The sequence below is a fragment of the Amblyomma americanum genome, chromosome 11 (genome assembly GCF_052857255.1).
Source record: "Amblyomma americanum isolate KBUSLIRL-KWMA chromosome 11, ASM5285725v1, whole genome shotgun sequence".
In the NCBI taxonomy this organism is placed as follows: Eukaryota; Metazoa; Arthropoda; class Arachnida; order Ixodida; family Ixodidae; genus Amblyomma; species Amblyomma americanum.
Window position 1 is genome coordinate 40,535,211 of NC_135507.1, and position 21,666 is coordinate 40,556,876.

At 45.5% G+C, this 21,666-nt stretch overlaps 1 protein-coding gene across 3 annotated transcripts in view; it reads left to right on the plus strand.

Annotated features, from left to right (window-relative positions):
• The first annotated feature begins 1,405 nt into the window (after positions 1-1,405).
• Positions 1,406-21,666, plus strand: part of LOC144110065 (cytochrome P450 3A31-like) — a 39,602-nt gene continuing 19,341 nt past the window's right edge. Inside the window, exons 1-4 of one of the 3 annotated variants that reach the window (XM_077642872.1) lie at positions 1,406-1,619; positions 12,684-12,789; positions 13,747-13,799; positions 14,970-15,066. In XM_077642872.1, the coding sequence (XP_077498998.1) occupies positions 1,549-1,619; positions 12,684-12,789; positions 13,747-13,799; positions 14,970-15,066 (327 nt within the window). In that variant the 5' untranslated portion in view covers positions 1,406-1,548. Of the gene's footprint in view, positions 1,620-8,375; positions 8,509-10,028; positions 10,177-12,682; positions 12,790-13,746; positions 13,800-14,969; positions 15,067-21,666 lie in introns of those variants that run through there. The other 2 variants (XM_077642874.1, XM_077642875.1) reach the window with 2 other exon arrangements.

The following is a 21,666-nucleotide window of genomic DNA, read 5'->3' on the forward strand; positions in this document are numbered from 1 at the left end:
CACAAACTCGGAATACGGGCCCGTGTCTCCTTGCCTGACACTACTCCTTATTAGCCTTTTATTGCTGTCATTATGCAGGATTGTGGTAGCTGTGCAGCGGTTTAAGATATCTTCCGTTATGCTTACATAAGCATCTTCTACACGCTGATTTCGCATTGACTGCATCACTGCTGACATTCCGACTGAGTCAAATGCCTTCTCGTAATTTATAAATAGTATATGCAGGGGTTGGGGTAATTCTCCACATTTCACCCATTGTGAATAGGGTGTTCTGTTGAGTATCCTGTACGAAAGCTTGCGTAATCATTTGACTGACTGAAGTCTAAGGTTGTCGTGACCATATTAACCATTACCTTGGTAAATACATTATAGGCAACGGACAGTAAGCTGATCGGTAACTAATTTTTCAACTCATAGGTGTTCATTTTCTTACCAACAGGCGGTTACGCCGGTACGAAAAGCTTCTAGAATATAGAGGTAGAACTTTCGGGAAAGGGTCAGTAAAGGAGTGAGTAGAAATCTAATGCATGCGTGGAGTCATTTATAGGGTGGTTGCTTCATTTTTATGCGGAAGCATTATTCCCCATACGAAAGAAAGTCCGTCACCACAAGCAGTCCGCAAGATGTGCCCGCAGCAAGTGGTACCTGTCATGTGTCCTCATTCGAAGAAAGCAATTCGCTGGCATTGGGATTCGAACCCAGGTACTCTGGGTGCCAGGTGGGCACGCAACGCATATGCCAGGAAGGGTCGTTGGTTCGAGAGTATTAAAGGGGCACGATGTGAACCGATTGTGGTTTGTATGACGGTAAAGTGTGTTGGGGATGTGTACTGATGTTAGAAAACGAGGACCTGTAAAAAAAAGTTGCCGACGTCATCCAAGGAATACGTGATAAGTGTCACGTCACAACGAATGCTTGCAGAAAAAATTTCCAACGTCATCCAAGGGTCGCATGATAAGTGTCACGTGACAACGATGGCTTGGAGAAAAAGAAAGTTTCTGACGCTCAAACGCAAATGCTTTTGCATTTATCTAAACCACCAGACCATAGTGCTTTCCAAGTTTTTGCGGCAGTCACTGCAAACAATAAAAAAAAACAAATGTTCAGGGATCTGGGTGAACATGAGCGCTCAAGGCAGCTTTTCTGTTTTCTATCGAGGGAAACGAAAAATGTTCGCGTTGTAGAAAGATCAAAAGTTAAAAAAATGAAACAGAAAACACAGGACGCGCTGCTCTACATTGGTCTCGACACGTGCGCACATATAATGGGGACTAAGGCCATCTAATCTCCATTCGCTTTCGCGGCGCTGCGAAAGTACCCCCTTTGTGGTTAAGAGAGACAGCAGATATTGATCATTGTTCTTTGCAGGCAGTTTACAGGTGGCTGCCTTACATTGTGCGGTTTGGTTTCATACATCGCATTTACCCTCAGCATAATATGTCACGGTCCGACTTGACGAGATAATACGATCCAGACAGCACTCGCCTGGCACACAGACTAGCTTTGCAGTCCGCCGACTGTCATCACTGTAGAAACATCCACAGAGGAATGGAGTTCCGCCCGCTCATGGATCCTGTCTGCGTCGCACTACTCGGCGTCCTCGTCACTCTCGTCTGCTGGTAAGCCTTATGTGCAGACTCGTCTGGGTTGCCACCTTTCTTTCCCGCATTGTCTTAATATACAGCGGATCATAATTTACGATAATATCCTTGTCAGTCCTCACCATAACGTCGGCCGGCCACCGTTAATCGGGCTGTGCAACATTGTTCATATATCATTTTCATCGGCTGAAAGTGCTTTGTGTCAGCATTAGTCCAAATAAATATCTCAAGCGACGGAGAGCTTACGTACACACGAAATCTGGCAGCCGTAGGTCCGACAGCTATTTTCTTACAACTTTTTTTCTATTCTTCCTGCAAAGGGTCGCTGGCCCTACATAACCATGCACCGCCAAATTTTTATTTACCCCTAATTTAATGACAAAATGTACATTTATATCAAAATAATAAGACATAGATAGATAAAGAAGAGGAGGGAAAGGGAGGGATGTTAACCAGAAAGGTGTTCCGTTTGGCTACCCTGCACTGGGGAAGAGGGATTAGGGGACTAAAAGGAGGAAGAGAGAAGGGGAAAAGGCATAACGCACACACATGCACAACGCTGTCACAATTTGTCACTCAATCCAGTCGCTCTCAAGTAGGCAAAGATTGCCTTGTATGCCTTGAGGGCAGTCGACTGCTGTGGCCACGGACCGAGGATCTTTTGCTCTGTTAATGGGCGAGGATCGACGCGGTCCAGGGCACAACACAGTGTATCTCTTGCACTCGCAAATGCAGAGCACTCACAGAGAAGATGAGCGATGGTCTCCTCACAACCACAACTTTCACAGGCAGGGCTGTCGGCCATCCTCATCCGGAAAGCATAATGGTTGGTAAAAGCAACACCGATCTATAAACGGCATAACAATGTTGCTTCGCGACATGCTAAGTTACCTGGAAGACAAAGGCGCAGTCCAGGGTCCAGTGCCTTGAGCCGGAGGTTGCAAAACTCTCCCGTGTTCCACGCTGAAAGTGTGAGCTCCAGCGCCAAAGGACGAAGCACACACGCAGCGTCAGGTGTTGGTATTGGGATCCTCACTGGAAGTCCGTCGTTGTGAGCAGAAATCTGGTTTAGACGAATCAAGCAACTTGAGAGGCCGCTCATACCATACCTGCCGTTTGACACTTGTTGAAAAACAGACTACGTGGCAGCGCAGTGAGTACTCTATGACTTCGAATGGCACTTACTCTTCGAGAGTTATTGGTTATTAGTAATTGCGTAAAAAAACAAATGTGCATTATAATGTACGGGGGGGGGGGGGGGGGGTCCACGTGGGATGTAGTAGTTAACAAGCCCTGTCTTACAAGTTGCATAAAAATAATATCCTTGAACCCGTAAAACTTGCACGGCCGATACCCCATTGATGCGATTCTTTATATACTGGTGTACTTGTTCATAGGCAAGAATTTTTTATGACGAATGTTTTCATTGCGGCGCTGCGGCTCCGCTATGCACTCGGACAGTCGTCTCAATTGAATATTGGCTGGTTTGAGCTTGTCTTGGCCAACAGATAGTACGCCTAATCTATTTTTGAACTTTATGAAGTTGTGGTCTGGACCTCTAAGACATTTCGACTAATATGCGAGTAGACGTCAGGATGCCAAGAGCTACTGAAATCAGAGAACGCTTAGTGTAATGTTCTCTTCATTTTTTTGTACTGTTGATCAATAGAAAATTAGTAGTACAATTTTCTATTGATCAACAGTACAGAAAATAGTAGGACAAGAGTTTCTCCTTCCTTCTCTCTACCTTCTTTGATCCCCTCATTCCCTCACCCAGTGCAGGGTAGCCAACGGGAAGCCTTTCTGGTTAATATCCATGCTTTTCCCCCTTCTCCTTATCTATCTATCTAGTAGTACAACTTTTTTCATTGGAAAGGTAATTGATTACGAAGTCGAAGAAAGGCAAACCATATGCCACTGAAGTGAACGGAACTGACGAAATCTGAATGTAGAGTAGGGTGCTGCGCAGAGTAGACGCGATGTGCGGAGCATGGCGTTGTGTTTTGTTCTATTTTGTAATCAAACGGATTTTAGGTATCAAATGGTTAAGCTGCTTTTTTCTCATTTATCCAACCTACAAATGCTATTGCAGACATTAGCCAATCCATTGTTTTCAGCGACTGTTGAGTTATTTCGTACGTACACCTTAAAGACCCCTGTAAGGGTTCGCAAGATTTAAAAATTTGTAGTTGCAGGAACAGGATCTCTTTTACAGTTTCAGCAAACTGTGATGAGCACTTCATGACACCAACGTTGCGTAAAAGGCTGTTCCAGTCTTCAGCTGTGCGAAGGAAAAAGAAATTTGAAAAAGTAACAATGCGAGAACGATGGCGGGCAACTTGTAGCTAATGCCGGGCGTGGTTTGATGTGCGTGCGGGCGGGGGTAAATAGTGAACTGGGCATAATCCGTCACCGGTTACGAATGTGTTATTTTGCGTCTAATTATTGTACTGCGCAAGACATGGACGCAATAATTTTTCTATGTTACTCTCAACCGCTGTGGAGTCGTAAAACGTGTAATGTTTCTGCCTGTAGAGTACGAGGACTGGTCAGTGCTGCAACTGTATCCTTCTTGTATCCATCTGCCGTCTGTGAACAAATTTAATAACGATATAAATCAGGCTGGACCTGGCAACGTTTGTAGGCAACTGTTAACTCCGTCACTGCAACTGGAAATAGCATTGTACACAAAGAAAGTTCTCTGGGAGGAGAGTACAAACAATCAACAGTCACTCTAAGATGGGTACGCGGTAGGCGACCGCCCAAGTTGGTTCCCTTGGTAACGTTTGTTAATAAAGAGAAAATATTAACAAGGAACTGAATAAGCATACAGCGATGAGACTTGATAAAGTATTTTTTTTTATCTTCTCGCAGCAGAAGCTACAGGTTCTCTTTGACACACAACATCGCATAGTTCCTGACGGTGCAGCCTCCTCCAATGAATCTGACGGGTTTTGAAACGTCCCATAGGCACTTTGGACGAATGCAGATCGCACCAATTTGAACTGCTCCTGCGAATCTGAATGGAGTGATTTTTTTCTCAACTATGTGTTCTCCAAGAATAGAACCAAGCACAGCTGCAATTGCAAACTGCATCGTCTGTTTAGGGATGATAAAACATGACATTTGAGCCATAACACGAGATCAATAACCCGACGCGTTAGTGCCGTGCTAAATTTATGGATGCCAAGGCGATGAATATGATCTCTGCTGCATGAAAAGCACGAAGTAAGCGCATGGCTTGTTATTTCTGGGCGGTGAAGCAGCTACCAATGTGTCCTCCTTCGCTTAATAAAGGAAACTAGGCTACAACATGAACGAATGTCAGTACTGTGTATGCCACTTCAACAAGCTCTTTGCTGATGTCGAGAGTCGCAGACGCCAGTCAAACTTCTCCAAAATTCCTTCTTCTACGCGAGTCGTCTAAGTACTCTTAGTTGCGACATTGACGAGGTCGGCGCTGATGTCGGTAAGAGTCCTGCGTCGGCTTGAACGCGCTTTGCCGAGCAGCGGAACTGTGGTTCGCGGTCGTAGTCGTCGCAGATTCCAGGCAGTTCCCTTTTGAATGATACCTTGTTCGTGAGCAAGTGCTGCTGCGATACTGCAACCCTCTTCTGTATTTTTGAGTTGACGTCATTTGATTGACAGCTATAGTGTGACAGATTTCGCAGACGGACAACGATGAACCATTGAAGGATTTAACTAAGTAAGCAAGTAAGTAAGTAAGTAAGTAACTTTATTTTGCAGGAAGTAATAAAGTTTATCCCTGCGGGTGGCGTTAGGCTAAAGGCTCGGGAGCCTGACGAGGTCTTAGCGCCCACACACTTGGCTACAGCCTGCAGCAGAAGAACCACATTTTCTTTAGACAAAATACTTACGCGGTTACAATAGCACAAACATATTTTCGCACTTTGAAATACAACACAGAGTACAGAAATTAAACAATACAATACAGCATAACAATACAAATACGCAGGGTACAGAAAACCCAACCAACCAGAATTTTTTTCTAAGCTTTTTGCTGTTTTCAGCATTCGCTGTACAATTTGCAATCCGTTTTCTGCGAGTCCATTCGATTGAAAGAATCGTGGACTTCAGGTGGTACGCTTAAAGTCGTACCGTTCTGAGAGCGAAAAAAGGTCACTACTTGAGAATTTCCGACCCTGGGAACCGATTTATGGGACCAGCACTTGCGCCGCCTGATTTTTTATGGGCGTCAAAGCAAAACAACCTTTTTTATGCGGTTTAAGCAGATGTGGATTTTAGGCGTGTTTTTTCAGTCTCTGTGAAGGTGAAAGAAACTAGTTCACGGAACAGAAAAGCCGAACGAAAAGAATGAAAAACACAGGAAGCATACTCTACATTGGCATTGGCAACTGCACACATATAATGGGAACTAAGGCCAACTCATCTCCACCCTCTTTCAGGTGCCGCGAAATGCCCCTCTTTGGTTAAGAGAAATAGCACCTATTAATGACAGTGTTTTGCCGACAGACCATCGGTAGTTACTTTACAATGTGCAGTTTGGTTTCGTACATCCCGTTTTCCACTCAGCATATCATTTCACGGTCCGAGTTGACGCGATAATACCATCCAGACAGCACTCGCCTGGCAGACAGACTAGCTTTGCAGTCCGCCGACTGCCATCACTGCAGAAATGTACTGCCTACATTATACTGGCTAGTGAGCCAACCGTGGACTCCCTGGTGCACCGAGAGCGATGAATGCCGACGGCCGCCGCGTGGAGCGCTGCAAGTCGGGAGGGTGCGGATCGCGCCGTCTCGTTCTCGCGACATCAGCAAAATAAGTGCTGCATCTTTGCTTTAGTTAAGCCGTAAGTAACCATAGCTGCCATAGAGGCAGGTTATAGTGTTTCTTTTGAGTCTCTGACTTGAAGCTACATATTTAGGGCTTGTCGCATGCGCGAAAGTTTCGATGAATTCAGCTTGTCTTCAAGCTTCGAACATCCGGTGCTTACGAAGGGAACAGTCAAGATGCGTTCTAGAGCCGATACATCATAAGCTTTTTATCTACAGTACTTTTTCAGCAACATTTTCTCTATCAAAGCCGGTGAAACACGTCAGTAAATTTTGCTGGCTTTTATTCAGATGTTCCGCGTGCTTGGCTTTCAGCCACAATTCTTTGGTACTTACAGACTCTCCATCAGACTGCGTATAGGTAATAAGCACTTCTCAGCAAAAAACATGCCTTTGTTGGTAGTGTGCTTTCCTGAGACCGGCTTTATGCCACATCCACCACAAAGATTTGTCAAGAACACCTCCTTGATCAAGGATTCGGCCTCTTTGCAAGCTCATTATTACGGTATGTTTTGACTTCTCTCTTCCCCTCAGATACACCGCGGCTACCGCTGATTGTCCATCAAGCAAAGTTGCTTTCTAGAACTTCACAATAGGCGTAAGCTAATTAATCCACTGAAAAAAATGGCACTTCCATCCATGCCACTGTAATAGAGACGTTGTAGAATAGCTCTCGCTAGTGGACGGCAGATCAGTTCACAATCATTTTGCGATTCACCAATTCATCAGTGCTTGCATCTTTAAAACCACAGCGTGTGGTGCACTATTCAATTACTAAAGCTCCGTTGTCGGCATCAGATCGCTCCAGGGTCACCAATTCGGCACTCACAATGGCTGAGCACAACTCAGAGGCTTCCGACGCTGGTCGCCTGTGACGCTTCGCTGGAAGCTTTTGCTCGCGCAGATGTCTAGTTTTCCTATTTGCTGATATTTTAATCACAATGTGTTTTATATAATGCGTGAATATCGTAGGCATGGTGGCGGGTTTCAGAAGCGGTTTATCGCGTGGAAGCTGGTTACTCCGGTAATACTTAACATGCGCTCGGTAAAACTGCTTTCAAAATGTTTCTCCCAAACCACAACAGCTGGTGTCAGCCTTCCGTCTTCTCTTTTGAAATTTTGTTCCCATTCTGCAAATAGTATGAGATGGTGCAGTAAACATGGAAACGCACTCCTTGTTCGAGCGGTACACCGCTTTTACACCGTGGCACAAAGCAATTCTTCTCTTAGCACGGTCGCTTTGGCTTTGACATCTTTTTGTGCAGTCACACGTAACTCGTTTAGTGATGGGCACGGGAAAAAACAATCTAGAGCTCACTCCATGATTTGAATACACGGCGAAAGAACGCAGAACGCACACACGCGCGCACAGAACGCGCGCACAAAACCGAAGAATCATCACAGAACTATTCGAAGGACCCGCCGCGGTGGCTCAGTGGTTTGGGCACACGGCTACTGATTCGGAATTCTCGGGTTCGAACCCGACCGCGGCTGCTGCGTTTTTATGGAGGAAAAACGTTAATGCGCCCGTGTGCTGTGCGGTGACAGTGCACGTTAAATATCCCCAGGTGGTCGAAGTTATTCCAGAGCCCTCCAGTACGGCACCTCTCTCTACCTTTCTTCCTTCACTCCCTCCTTTATCTTTTCTCTTACGGCGCGGTTCAGGGGTGTCCGCGACATATGAGACAGATACTGCGCCGTTTCCTTTCCCCCAAACCCAATTACAATTATTATAACTATTCGAAGGAGCGGACGCGATGACTTGCATGTGCAAGCAGCCACACTACACCTTGCTCAACAAAAAATACGCTCACAAGCAGGTTAATCACGCACGCAGAAGAACAGGCTGCTCTCTTCCGAACCGATAAAACCGCGTCGTCTGCTGCGGCAGCACCCTTCCGACAAGCAGCGCCTCCTGTCGCCATTGGTGGGCTTTCATGTCAAACGGCGCCACCACCTCCCATTGCACAGCGCTGGCGCTCGGCACACAGGCACTATAGTAAAAAGATCCACAGAAGAATGCAGTTGCGCTCGCTAATGGATCCCGTCTGCATCGCACTACTCGGCGTCCTCGTCACTATTGTCTGCTGGTAAGCCCTATGCGGAGACCCGTTTTGATAGCCACCTTTCCTTCCAGCATTGTCATATTTTACGCATTGTCATATTTCACGATAGTATCCTTGTCATACCTAACCATAATTTCGGCTTGTTCGCGTTAACCGGGCTGCGCAACAATATTCTTATTTCTTTTTCATCTGCCCAAACTAATTATGTCAGCGTTAGTCTAAACAAATATCTCATGTGATAGAGATCTCGTGAACGCACAGAAAAAATCTAGCAGCCGTAGGTGAAACAGTTCTTTCCTTGCGATTTTTTTTTCTTTGTTCGACCTGCTACGGGCCTCTGGGCGTACATAACCATGGACCAACCTCTTATATACATCTTTGCTTGACAAAATGTAAATTTAAATCAAAATATTAAGAAATCTAATTGAAGTGCCCGAGTATAAGAGCAGAAATATGGTTTAGACAAATCAAGCAACTTGAGAGGCTTATCATACCATGCCTGCCGTTTGAAACTTGTTGAAAAACAGACTACGTGGCAGCGCAGTGAGTACTCTATGACTTCTCATAGCAGTTACGCTTCGAGAGTGACTACTTTTCAGGAGTTTCGTAAAGAAGACATGCGCATTGTGATGTACGCGGGGTGTTGGACAGGGATGTTGTTAACAAGCGATTGGCGAATGCCGCCGTGCACAAGGATTTTTTTTTCGTTTCTAGTTCACGTCATTTTATTGACAGCTAAAGTGTGCTAGATTTCGCGGATGGACGGACGGATGGACGGACGGACAACGAGCCATTAAATGCTGTCGCCTTAAGATTCCAACCACAAGCCTTTTTTTTAAGTTCCGTGGTGTTTTCAGCATTCGTTGTACAATTGCAATCCCTTTTCTGCGAGTCCATTCCATGGAGAGAATCATGGACCTCAGGTGGTGTGCTTAAAGTCGTACCGTTCTGAGAACGGAAACAAGTCGCTTATTGGGAACTGAGTAATACTTGTTGGGGGGCTAGTTGGTGCATGTTTCCAGAAAAGGGTTGTAGCGCCGAAAAAGACAACACATAGCAAGCGAGACGGGACAACTGCAACTTCCAACTATTGAGAATTTTCCTACCGTGGGCACCGGTTTATGCGATCAGCACTTGCGCCGCCTCATTTTTTATGGACGTCAAAGCAAAGCAACAAATTTTAAGCGCTCTAAGCATGTGTGGATTCATAGGCGTGTTTTTGCAGTCTCTGTGAAGGTTAACGGAAACAAGTTCACGGGAGAGAAAAGCCGAACGAAAAGAATGAAAAACACAGGAAGCATACTGTACATTGGCATTGGCAGCTGCATACATATAATGGGAACAAACGCCGACTCACCTCAGCCGCTTTCAGGTTCAGGTGCCCCGAAAGGCCTCTCTGTGATTAAGAGAAATAACACTTACTAGTCACTTTGTATTGCAGGCCGACCAACGTTCTTTACTTTACACTGGATCGTTTGGTTTCCTAGAACTTATTTCCTACTCAGCGTAACATTTGACGGTTAGACTTTACGCGAGAATACGATCCAGACAGCACTCCCCTGGCATATAGTCTAGCTTTGTAGCTCGGCAACTGCTATCACTGTAGAAATATTCACAGTAGACTGCAGCTGTGCTCACTCATGGATTCCGCGTGCGTCGCATTCCTTGGTGTACTCGTCACTCTCGTCTGCTGGAAAGCCTAATGAGCAGCCGCGTGTGGGTGGCCACCTTTCTTTCCCGCATTGTCTTATTTTACAGTGACCCATACATGACCAGCAATTCAGGACGAAAGCATTTGTGAGCGGGAACCCGTTTATGAGCACAATTTTTTCATATATTGTAAGGTTTCACCTCAACAATAAATATATCCGCAGGTCACCTGGCGGCAGTGTTGTATATTTTTTCTATGAACGTTTTAGCTATCGTCAAAAGCGTTCCCCATTTGTTTTCTAAGGGAATCTTAACTGTTCGATGCGATCGATGGAAACGCTTCAAAAGAAAGATTTTGCAACATATCGGTAGACTGGAACATTACCTTTAATATGCGGGACATGAGTTCCGATGATGCTGTTAAAAAAAAAAAAAACCTGCCTACCAACCTATAGAAGAAACTCTACCAAATCCTTTAAAACTTGTATGTCCAATAACCCATTCATGCAAAATTGTATTCCTGTCTGCAATAAAATCAAATTTTTGGGTGTACATGGGACCGATACAATGATTTTTTCTTCTTCGGGAATATGAAGGCGGATCACTTCTGTGGTAATTGTTGTAATCGCTTTTTTTTCTAAATGCTGTTAGCTCGCAATGCCAACCAGTTTGCTAAGAAGCGCACCTCACGGCATTAAAAAATTTGAGACGCAACGGCTTTGCGGCACATCTATCGGTAATAAGAGGAAGCAGTACGTGAGCATTAGCTCTATTCTTCAGCAGTCCGATACATACGACCTGTAGTCCTCATATTTATTTATTTATTATTCATTAGGTCCTCAATGGTCCCGCTTAAGGGGTTTTGCATGAGGGGTTGGCGGAGAGTACGGTAGTTATGACACAAATTGGTTTTCGATGGCAGTATTGGATTGTTGAAGATCTGCGATTCAGCCGGGAAGGTCATTCCAGTCTATAGCGCAGTAGAGAGAAAAAATAAGTTTTGGAATGTTGGGGTATGGGCGCACGGAGGGTAGACGGCTTTGGAATGGCTATGGAGGGATGAACGATGGGCTGGACGGATGAGCGCGTTGTCGGGTGGCAAGCTGTGGAAACCCTGATGGTAAAGAGAAAGCCTAGCACGTTTGCTGCGAGATGCTAGAGCATGAAGTTCAAGTTGGGATTTAAATTGGGTTTCACTGGCGCGATACTAATATTTGTAATGAATTAGTCGTGAAGAACGATTCTGAATAGATCCCAGTAAATTAGACAGGTTAGTTTGGTGAGGATCAAACACAGAATGTGCGTACTCTTGTTTCGGTCTGACGAGCGATTCATAAGCAATTAGCTTGACTTAAGGGGATGCTATGGCAATGCTGCGTCGTAAGTAACCCAAAGACGTGATTGGCAGAGTTAGCTATTTGAGTAATAAGGCTGGTCCAGGATAGGTCACTGGAGCTATGAATACCAAAGTACTTGATAATGTCGGTTTGAGTTACAGGACTTATCAGTAATTGGTCCGCCGCTGTGGCTCAGCGGTTAAGGCGCTCGGCTGCTGATCCGAAAGACGCGGGCTCGATCCCGGCCGCGGCGGTCGAATTTCGATGGAGGCGAAATGCTAGAGGCCCGTGTACTGTGCGACGTCGGTGCACGTTAAAGAACACCAGGTGTTTTCGAAATTTCCGGAGCCCTTCACTACGGCGTCCCTCACAGCCCGAGTTGCTTTGGGACTTTAAACCACCATAAACCCTTTTAGGTGAGCAAGGCCCTTGGATCCGGGTATGATATGCGTTGGTAGCGCTATATACAGTGACCCGAAAAAAGACGTCTGCTCGGTATCCACGCTTCGCCTCTAGCATCTAAATTTTCCTCTTCAAACTCATCAGCCTTATGAAAGCGAGCGTTGACCGAAAACGTCTTTTTGCAATGAACACTAGATAACCACAGATTTGTCTTGCGTTGTCTTCAACATAGTTCACTGGAAAAACAACATTATTTATTTCATTTTTATTTCGTTTCATACTGCAGATAATGTTACAGATCCAAGCAGAACAAATAAGTATGTAGATATTGCAGATGCAAGAGAAAAAGTAAAAAGAACAACTAAAAAATTGTTATGCAGAATGACAATGAGCTAACTTTGACCTTGTCGGTGAATTCCACACGCTGATGGTAGTCGGGAAAATAGAAAATTTAAATGTGACATTTCAAGCGAAGTACGGGGTAAGTGAACCGAGATGATGGTTACGTGTCATGCGTTATAAGGGGTGCCTCCGTCACTCGTTAATGATTATGTGTTTGTAATTATGATAAAAATTCCGGCAGTTAGCACTAAATCGAAATGTTTTCACAAGCAGTAGTTTAGGCGAGTGCAAAGAAAATGTTACTAGAATTTAGAGTTAGGCGAGAGCCTCTGCGATAGTCACTTTTTGTAGCCCAAGTCGGCCCCGGATACACAGCTGCGATACATTCAGCGTGCTATTCAGCCATGGTATTCGTGCTGCTCATTAAATTTACCTACGGTTGTTCTCATTTTGGGACAATTTTTACAGGTTCTGCGCACAACGAGCATGGAGGTTTTCCTTGTTTAAAAGACTTGGAATACCCGGTCCTTCTCCCAGCTTTATATATGGCAACCTTGAGGAGCTGCTTGGCAAGGTAGTATAACATCGCCCGTCTAAGGCGACATACGCTTCACTACAGTTCCTAAATATTTAATCTAAACCAGCAGGTTATTTTAATTTCGCAGGCACGCTTCGAGAGTGCGTTTCTTTTACGAGCGTTAGCTCTTATTCATCACGTTTCTCGTTTCTTGGGGGGTCTGCTGCCACCTCCCTTCGGCGTGAAATTTTCTGTCCGAGGAATTCAAGATGGCGGCCGCCATAGTAAACTGCTTTAGCAACGCAATTGACGATTGATTGGTGCCGTCACTAGTATATCGAATTGGTGATTGATTGGTGAGGTCACTGATTTTGTGATGTCATAAATAACTAGTCACGTACTATGCTTAATCGCTTATAACCCAGTAATTAATGAGGCCATCATAAAACGGATTAGATATTTTGAATCCTCTAGATGAGTAGAACACGTTAGAAACCAATATTACGAAATGAAGTTATGATTTGGTTATGGTTAATTTCAATTTAGCTCTTTGTATTTAATTGATGACGTCATAATCTAACTAATGGCATATTCGTAACTGGCTCGATGAGTAGAACTTGTAAGACATCAATATCGCCTAATTAGGTTAATATTTGGTTATTGTAAGGCTTAACATGGCGGCCGTGATATCAGCACTCGGCAGCTCACAAGGCGGTAGGCGCCAGCTTGCCGTGAGGTATGGAAAAGTAGCCTAATTATGTGGTAATACATCGCATGGACGATAGATTTCGTTACCAAACTGCTAACCCTCGTTACTTCAACGTCTTCCAGACGGTGGCGGCATAACTTTTTCAAGCATGGCTCCTACCCGAATGACTTCAGTTAAGAGTAAATGTTCAAGCAAGTAGTTGTCTTTTAGTACGGGCAGCCTCGCAGTTATTTACTTCTGTGAAGTCGCAACCGTCAATTTACGGTCTTATCTGGAGGCAGGTGCACGTTCCGTGAATTTTGCAGGGAATGGGTGCCACATTCGATGATTGGACTACCAAGTACGGCGACATTGTTGGGTAGGTCTCCTTTTTGTTGATCGGTTGCAGGTTTCCGGCCGATATTCTGACCAAGCATTCTGATAACAAGCCTTTTTAAGTTCATTACAAGGCAATGCCGCATGAGACAACATAGATAAAATGCAGCGAATAATTAAAGCACAGCTCGCGACGTTATTTTAGGGACTGTCGACAGGCATATTTTTTATATTGACATTTGTGATTATCAGTATTTTTTAGAAAACAAAACTTTCTATATTACCTCTAGAAGTAACACAAAGAAACAAGGAAGTTAGATGCCAAGTTTGGCAGAGGAAGCTTTGCTTGCAAGATATAATATTCGTGGATTTTGTTTGTCCCCCGTGGAAGTTTTGAACTCTCTTAAGTCCACAGTGTAATTTGGGAGTGCAAGTCTGACTCGCTAAATTAACCTCATAGGAACATATATAGACACACCCAGTAATTCTGGACAAAAGCATTTCTAAACGGGAAACCATTCATGAAAGCAGATTTTACATATAATGTAAGATTTCGCTATAACAATCAATATATCTGCGGATCACCCGAGGGCAATCTTGAATTTCTTTTTCTATTAACGTTTTCTCTGTCGTCAAAAGCGTTCCCTATTGGTTTTCTATGTGAGTCTTAACTGTTTGATGCGAAGGATCGAAGCACTTTAAAAGAAATATTTTGCTACATATCAGAAGAAGGGACCACTACCTTGAATTATTGCCGTAAAAGAATTCTAGAATTTTTGAATTTTCAGAACTTTTGTCCGAAATTGCTGGACATGAGGCATTCCATGCGACCGCTGTTAAGTAAAATATTAAAGAAAAAGTGTTTGATCTAAATCCATGAAACAGGTTTCTCTGTAGAAAGTTAACCACCGCAGGAAGAAGCACACACGGAAGGTTAGTAAAAAAAATCATAGGCAGTTGCATCTATTTGAAAGCAGGATTTCAAAACAGTCTTCATGAAATGGAGATAATACGAGTTTAAAAAATTTATTTACAATAACCTGCTCTTCCGGCATTAAAATACCTTCTCATCGCTACTTTGTTAGAGTCGCATCTTTTGCAAATCGAAAAGCAAAGCTTTTCTATCGTGTAAACATGTAGAGGGAGCTACAGAACTGAAAAGTTCTATCGACAAGAGTGACCTTCCCTTGAAACATTCCTTTCCTGTATCCAGGTATTTTCATGGATCTGTTCCGGCGGTGCTCACAAGTGACCCAGAAATGATTAAGCAGGTGTTTGTCAGAGACGGAAAAACAATCACCGAAAGACAGGTAGGCAAAACAAGGAAACGAAGATTTAATTTTATTGCGGCATAGAATACGGTCACTACCAGCGACTATTAGTTCACTACGAGGGAGACACCAATACGAATTGGTGGTGTTGATGAAACTAAAAGGGACCTATAATTTCAAAGGAATAGCACACGTCATGAGTGGAAACCTTGTGTTTTACTATTTACAAAATGACTGACCTTGTGTAAACATTTTAGAGAACAGAAAACCATGTGCGTAAGGCTAGTTTAAAATTTTTTATGTTGAAAGCAAGACCAACATTCCTTAAAAGCTTACTCCTTTCCTCTTTTTGATGAAAAAACAGTTCTGAATTATATGGTAGCCGCAAAGCACCTTACTTGGAACAAATCAGTACAAACGCCACGGGCTGCCTTTAGCAATTATAGATGGATCAGAAGTTGGTGAGAATAGATGTGCGTATTATAAAGGGCTTGAATCGCACAAAAATCCTGCATCACGCAACGAATGTATCATTCATTTGTGTAGGCCAGTGAGTGTAGAACAAAAAAAAGTGCGAAATGTCATTCGAAGCAGGATGGTTGCAGATTTCAGCTTTCACCCGCCGTTGTGGCTTAGCGGCTATTGAAATACCCTGCTGAACGAAGTGTGGCGCCTTCTGTAGTGATCTGTCGCGCAAACATTGCAATGAGCAAGAGCTGTAGAAGTGCTCGGTGGCAGCTATTGTCCTCCACATCAAAGAACGTCGCCAGCTGGCTGTTGATGCTGAGTTGTATCACCCTGTTCGCCTGTATTGGCTGATGCGTCGGCTTTCGGAAACGAGACTGCGAAACTGAAAAGATGAAAAAAAGCCAGCTGATTAACATGCAAAAAAACAACAACGTAATATTCAACAGTCTAGCAAGGGAATAGCAGTTCTGAACTGGTAGCGAGGTGCTGGAAGTGGTAAAGGAATACGTCTACTTAGGGCAGGTAGTGGCAGCTGATCCGGATCACGAGAAGGAAATAACTAGAAGGATAAAAATAGGGTGGAGCGCATATGGCAGGTTCGCTCAGATAATGAATGGCAGTTTACCAATTTCCCTCAAGAGAAAAGTGTACAACAGCTGTATCTTACCGGTACTCACCTACGGAGCAGAAACGTGGAGGCTAACGAAAAGGGTTCAGCTTATGTTAAGGACAACGCAGCGAGCCATGGAAAGGAAATTGATAGGTGTAACGTTAAGAGACCGGAAGCGGGCAGAGTGGGTGAGGGAACAAACGCGGGGTAATGACTTCCTAGTCGAAATCAAGAGAAAGGATTGGGCTTTGGTAGGGCATGTAATGCGAAGGCCACATTACCACTGGTCCTGGAGGGTAACGGAGCGGATTCCAAGAGAAAGTAAGCGTAGCAGGCGACGGCAAAAAGTTAGGTGGGCTCGGGAAGAAGACGAAGTGCTTCTCTTGCGGAACACATCTCGCCCGTCTCTGTGTTTTTCTGGACTTCTTACTGCACCTGTGGGGTCTACCGCACCCTCCATCGCGGTGATGGATGTACAACACTCCGAGGATCCTCCCGGTTCCCGTTCACCAGCGGACATCGGTTCGCGGAAGCGAGGAAATACGTCGAGTGGTAGCGAGGACACAGAGCTGTACTGCGCATCAGGTGGCGAGTCCTCGGAAGACACCTTTCGACTTGTCCAGTACCGCAAGGCCAAACGAAGAATTATCAACTCATCTTCGGCGTCCAGCTCGGACACTGTGAAAACAGCTCCTCAGCGATGGCCTCACTCCATCCTGTTTGTGACACAGCACGCCACCGACAACCTGCGCGTCGTCAACAGGCAAGCACTCTCCGTGTATCTAGAAAACATCGTGCCAAATGAGATCAAGGATGTTAGGATAAACACTAGGCGAAACATCCTGGCAATCGATGTGATGAATCCGAGCGCACTGACCATACTACAACATATAACGCAGCTGGGAAACATCAAGGTCCGATCCATCGTGCCAACGAATGGTGCCACAATAACAGGAGTCATCTATGACATTGACAATGAAATATCTAATGCAGACCTACCAATTCTCATAAAACCAGCAAGCGAACACAACGTGATTGCGCATGTTGGTCGCCTCGGCAACTCACGTTGTGTGAGGATAACCTTCAAAGGCGATTGCCTTCCACCCTACGTGAAGGTCGGCCACTTTCGCCACCAGTTTCGACCATTTATTCCAAGACCTATGCAATGCTTCAATTGTCAGAAGATTGGACATGTGAAGGGTGTTTGCAGAAATTCGGCCGTGTGCCCTCGATGTGCCGAACCCCACTGAGAAGACAACTGCAGCGAAACCACGTTGAAGTGTCCTAACTGTCAAGGTTATCACTGCGCCTCTTCCAAAGACTGTCCCCAGATCAAGAATGAGATTACCATTTTTAAACAAATGGTGACAGACAACTATACCCACAAAAAGGCCGCTGTGAAAGTACGGCGAAGACGACGTCACCGACGAAGGTCTTCACGGCGGAAAACAACAAGCTTTCAGGAAAAGTCACCTCGTCAAGCATCATCATCAGCGGACGTTTCCAGCACTCTGAACACCGATGTTGGAAGGGAGAAAACAGCCAGATCTCTTTCCACAAAGGAATGGCCGCCACTTCCGCGTACACGACCGCCAGAAGAGCCGCAGAAGAAGCCGCACCCCGTACAGCAAGGTGCTGTATCCGAGGAGTCGCGGAATACAGATGAGCAAGTGATAGCACTTATTAGGCTTCTAATGAATGCCATTCGCGTGCTGCTAAGCAACATGCACACACCGTCTGCCAGAAGTGCGCTTCAAGTACTGGACGCTCTTAGTCCGGTTCTTGCAACCCTTGAGTAGATCATGGCTCCACAGCCTTGGTCTTTTAGGGAAGAGGTCCGACAAGCAACTATTTTTTAGTGGAATGCCCGCGTTCTCAAAGCATGCCTTTCGGATTTCCGTCGCTTCGTGTACGCCAATATGTTTCCTATTATCGTCATTTGCGAGCCAAACTTATCGAACAAAATCAGGCTTTCTGATTATGATTCATTTCTGTCGTCAGCTGTTTATGAAAACAGCAAGGTTTTGGTGTTTATTCGCCGTGACCTCACCTACACTCATCAGCCTGTACCCCCTAATGACAGTAATCAATATATATGCCTAAACTTAAGGAAAAAGAGTCTGGCCTTTACATTTGTAGGCGCCTACCTATCTCCATCAAGTCGATTTGATTACCAAAGACCACGAGACATCCTTTCCTCAACTTCCAATCCCTGGGTCATCATTGGAGATTTCAACGCCCATCATACACTCTGGGGAAGTCGGATCATCAACGCAAGAGGCAGAGCTCTGGTATCTTTCACCTCCAGTAATGAACTTTGGCTGCTGAATGATAGAAGTCCTACGTTCTTACGTGGCTCCACGTACAGCAGCTGTCTTGACTTGGCTTTCGTCTCACGAAGCCTAGTCACACGTGCAGGGTGGTTTGCGGACATAGAGACGCACGGAAGCGACCATATCCTCACGTACATCAAGATCAGAGGATTGACCGCTCCCAAAACACAGGATACGATCCAAAGAATGAACTGGCCTAAATTTGAGTCTATTATGGAAGAACACTGCGACGCCAATTCATCTTTCGACTTGGAAGAGGCAATCAAGGGCGAGGTGCAAGACAATATGTGTACTCTAACATGCTCCTCGAAACTTAATGATTTTGGTGTGGAACTAGAACGACTACGAGCAATCCGACGACGTGCTGAACGAAGGTACCGACGTACGAAAACAATGGAAGATCTACGGACCGCCAGGCGCACGCAAAAGAAGATACAGCACCGGTTAGACAAGCTCGAATCGCAATGTTTGGCTGCGTTCTGTGCGTCGCTAGATCCACGCAAGCCTTTATCGCAACTATGGAGAACAGTGCGCGGGCTGCGGACACTTCCCGTACAGCGATTCACATTCAAGGCGCTTGCCATTTCTCAAAAGAGATCGGAGATTGACGTTGCAGAGGATTTCTGCGCAGATTATCCGGCCAACTCACAGCTACCAACATTTCATCACCTTCGAGCAGCTACCCGCCACCACGTGATTTCCGGTTGGATCTACCATTCTCGATCCACGAACTTAAGGCAGCATTAGGTTTGTGTAGCCGCACATCAGCGCCAGGGCCTGACGGAATTCCTTACCGAGCTCTGTGTCACCTGGGGGAGCGAGCGAGAGGAGTTCTTCTTGAGGTGTACAATGAATCTTGGAGAAATGGCACGCTACCAACAACCTGGAAGACAAGTCGCCTTGTTCCACTGCTAAAGCCTGGCAAGTCGCCGTTGGAGCTCTCATCATATCGCCCGATCGCTTTGGCGAGCTGTGTGGGCAAAGTAATGGAGAGGATGGTCCTAGGACGATTGGAGTGGTACTTGGAGTACCACAACACCTACCCAGATGCCATGGCGGGCTTCCGACGCGGTCGATCATTGATCGATAACGTCGTCGAGCTGGTGACCTACATTCAACATGAGAAATGCCGTAAGCGTCTCTGCGCATCCTTATTCCTCGACGTTAAAAGGGCGTATGACAACGTTACGCATGAAGCCATCCTCTCTGCTCTCGCAGAGGTAGGAGTTGGTGGTCGGATGTTTCAATGAATACGGAGCTATCTATCCATGCGATCTTTCTTTGTAAGCACCGAGGAAGGCCATACTTCTCTTCACTATAGCTACTGGGGCGTCCACCAGGGCGGTGTACTTAGCCCCGTGTTATTTAATCTAACACTAATTGCTCTCCTTGAGCACGTGCCAACCACAGTTAGGCTATCAATGTACGCGGATGACATCTGCATATGCACATCTGCAGTAACACGCCTACAGTTGCGAGCGAGAATTCAGAGAGCCGCCACACAAACTGTTATCTACCTCCGTAATCGAGGCCTGGAAATTTCCTCCGAGAAATGCGCACTAGTGCCATTTACGCGCAAACCCATGGCAAACTACATTGTAATGATAAATAGCCAACTAATACGACGGGTCCGATCGTACAAGTTTCTAGGTGTCATAATCGACAGGGTCTTGTTATGGAGCTCACACATATCATACGTGAGAAAACGGTTGACAGGCATCTGCCACCTGTTCAAGTTTTTCGCTGGCAAGACCTGGGGAATGTCGCTTAGTGCCATGTTACAACTGTACAGGGTGGTTTTTCTAGGATTTCTGCGATACAGCTTGCCAGCAATAAACAAGACAGGCAAAACGAATCTACGCACAATACAAAGTCTCCAGGGTCAAGTGCTCCGGATCTGTCTAGGCTTGCCTCAGAGTGCTTCAACAGTGGCTACGATAGCAATCGCTAGATACCACCTTGTCAAGACCCACATTGAAATTGAAGTACTCAGGACCATATAAGGCATCTAGCCAGGAATCCTCGTCACCATTTAGCCTCTCTACCAGCGGACAGGCCACACACATCTTTCAGCCAAACGATAACTGCATATGATGAATCATTGCCAGCTTGTTTCACTCCGGCTGCGAGACCTTCGATCCCTCCATGGTGCCTCGTTAAGCCAAAAATCAACCTCGCAATACCTGGTATCTCGAAAAAAGCTGATCTGTCATCACCAGCTCTTAGACAGCTCACGCTACTACATTTGTACGAGAACTATCGTGACTCAACGCATATTTACACTGATGGATCTGTCCTTCCAAGCAGCTCCGCGGCGGCAATCGTCATTTCAGCGAAAGCTACAACAATCAAATTTAAGACGACCCACGCGACAACATCGACGGCTCAGAGCTCGCAGCGCTCTTAACTGCCCTTCATCACATTGGTGATGAACCGCCACACAAATGGACAATATTCTGCGATTCGAAGGCGGCACTGCAGTCTCTACTGTCACCTCTACGACGTGGACCGCATGAACAACTAATCTTTTATATTACATAGACGTTACACCATATAAGTGATGCCGGCCATGAAATAACGTTCCAGTGGCTTCCAAGTCACTGCAGGATTAACGGCAATGAACGGGCGGATCCCGCTGCCCGCTCAGCCCATACTGAGGAGCGCCACATCCCAATTCCTCTTTCTAGAACTGACGCGGCACGGAAGCTCCGCCTACTTGCTCGGCAGTGCACAGAGTCGCAATGGAATGAGCCACATTTAAGAAATACGCGACTGTACTCACTTGATCCAACATTAAGTCTTCGAGCACCATCACAGCTTCGCCGTAGAGACGCCACGCTTTTATATCGACTTTGGTTGGGTGTTGCCTTTACTAAAGCCTATGCCTTCCGCATAGGGATGGCCGACACCCCAACCTGTGACCACTGCGGCCATGAAGAATCAATTGGCCATATATTGTTCTCCTGCCCGCAGTACAGTCCACAGAGGGCATGCCTTAGCCTGACCAACTGGACGACCAACCGCTATCCGAAAAAAGAATTCAACAACATCGAAAGGACCTACCGTCGCAGAAGAAGGCTGTGCAAGCGCTTTTGCGCTTCTTACAATCTACCGGCCTGTGTGAAAGACTTTAACTGGAACGCCTTGTGTGTGTGTGTCTCCATGTGTGCACGTTCCTTTTTTTTGCGTTTTCCCCTCTGTCATCTTTCTAACCCCTATCCCCCATCC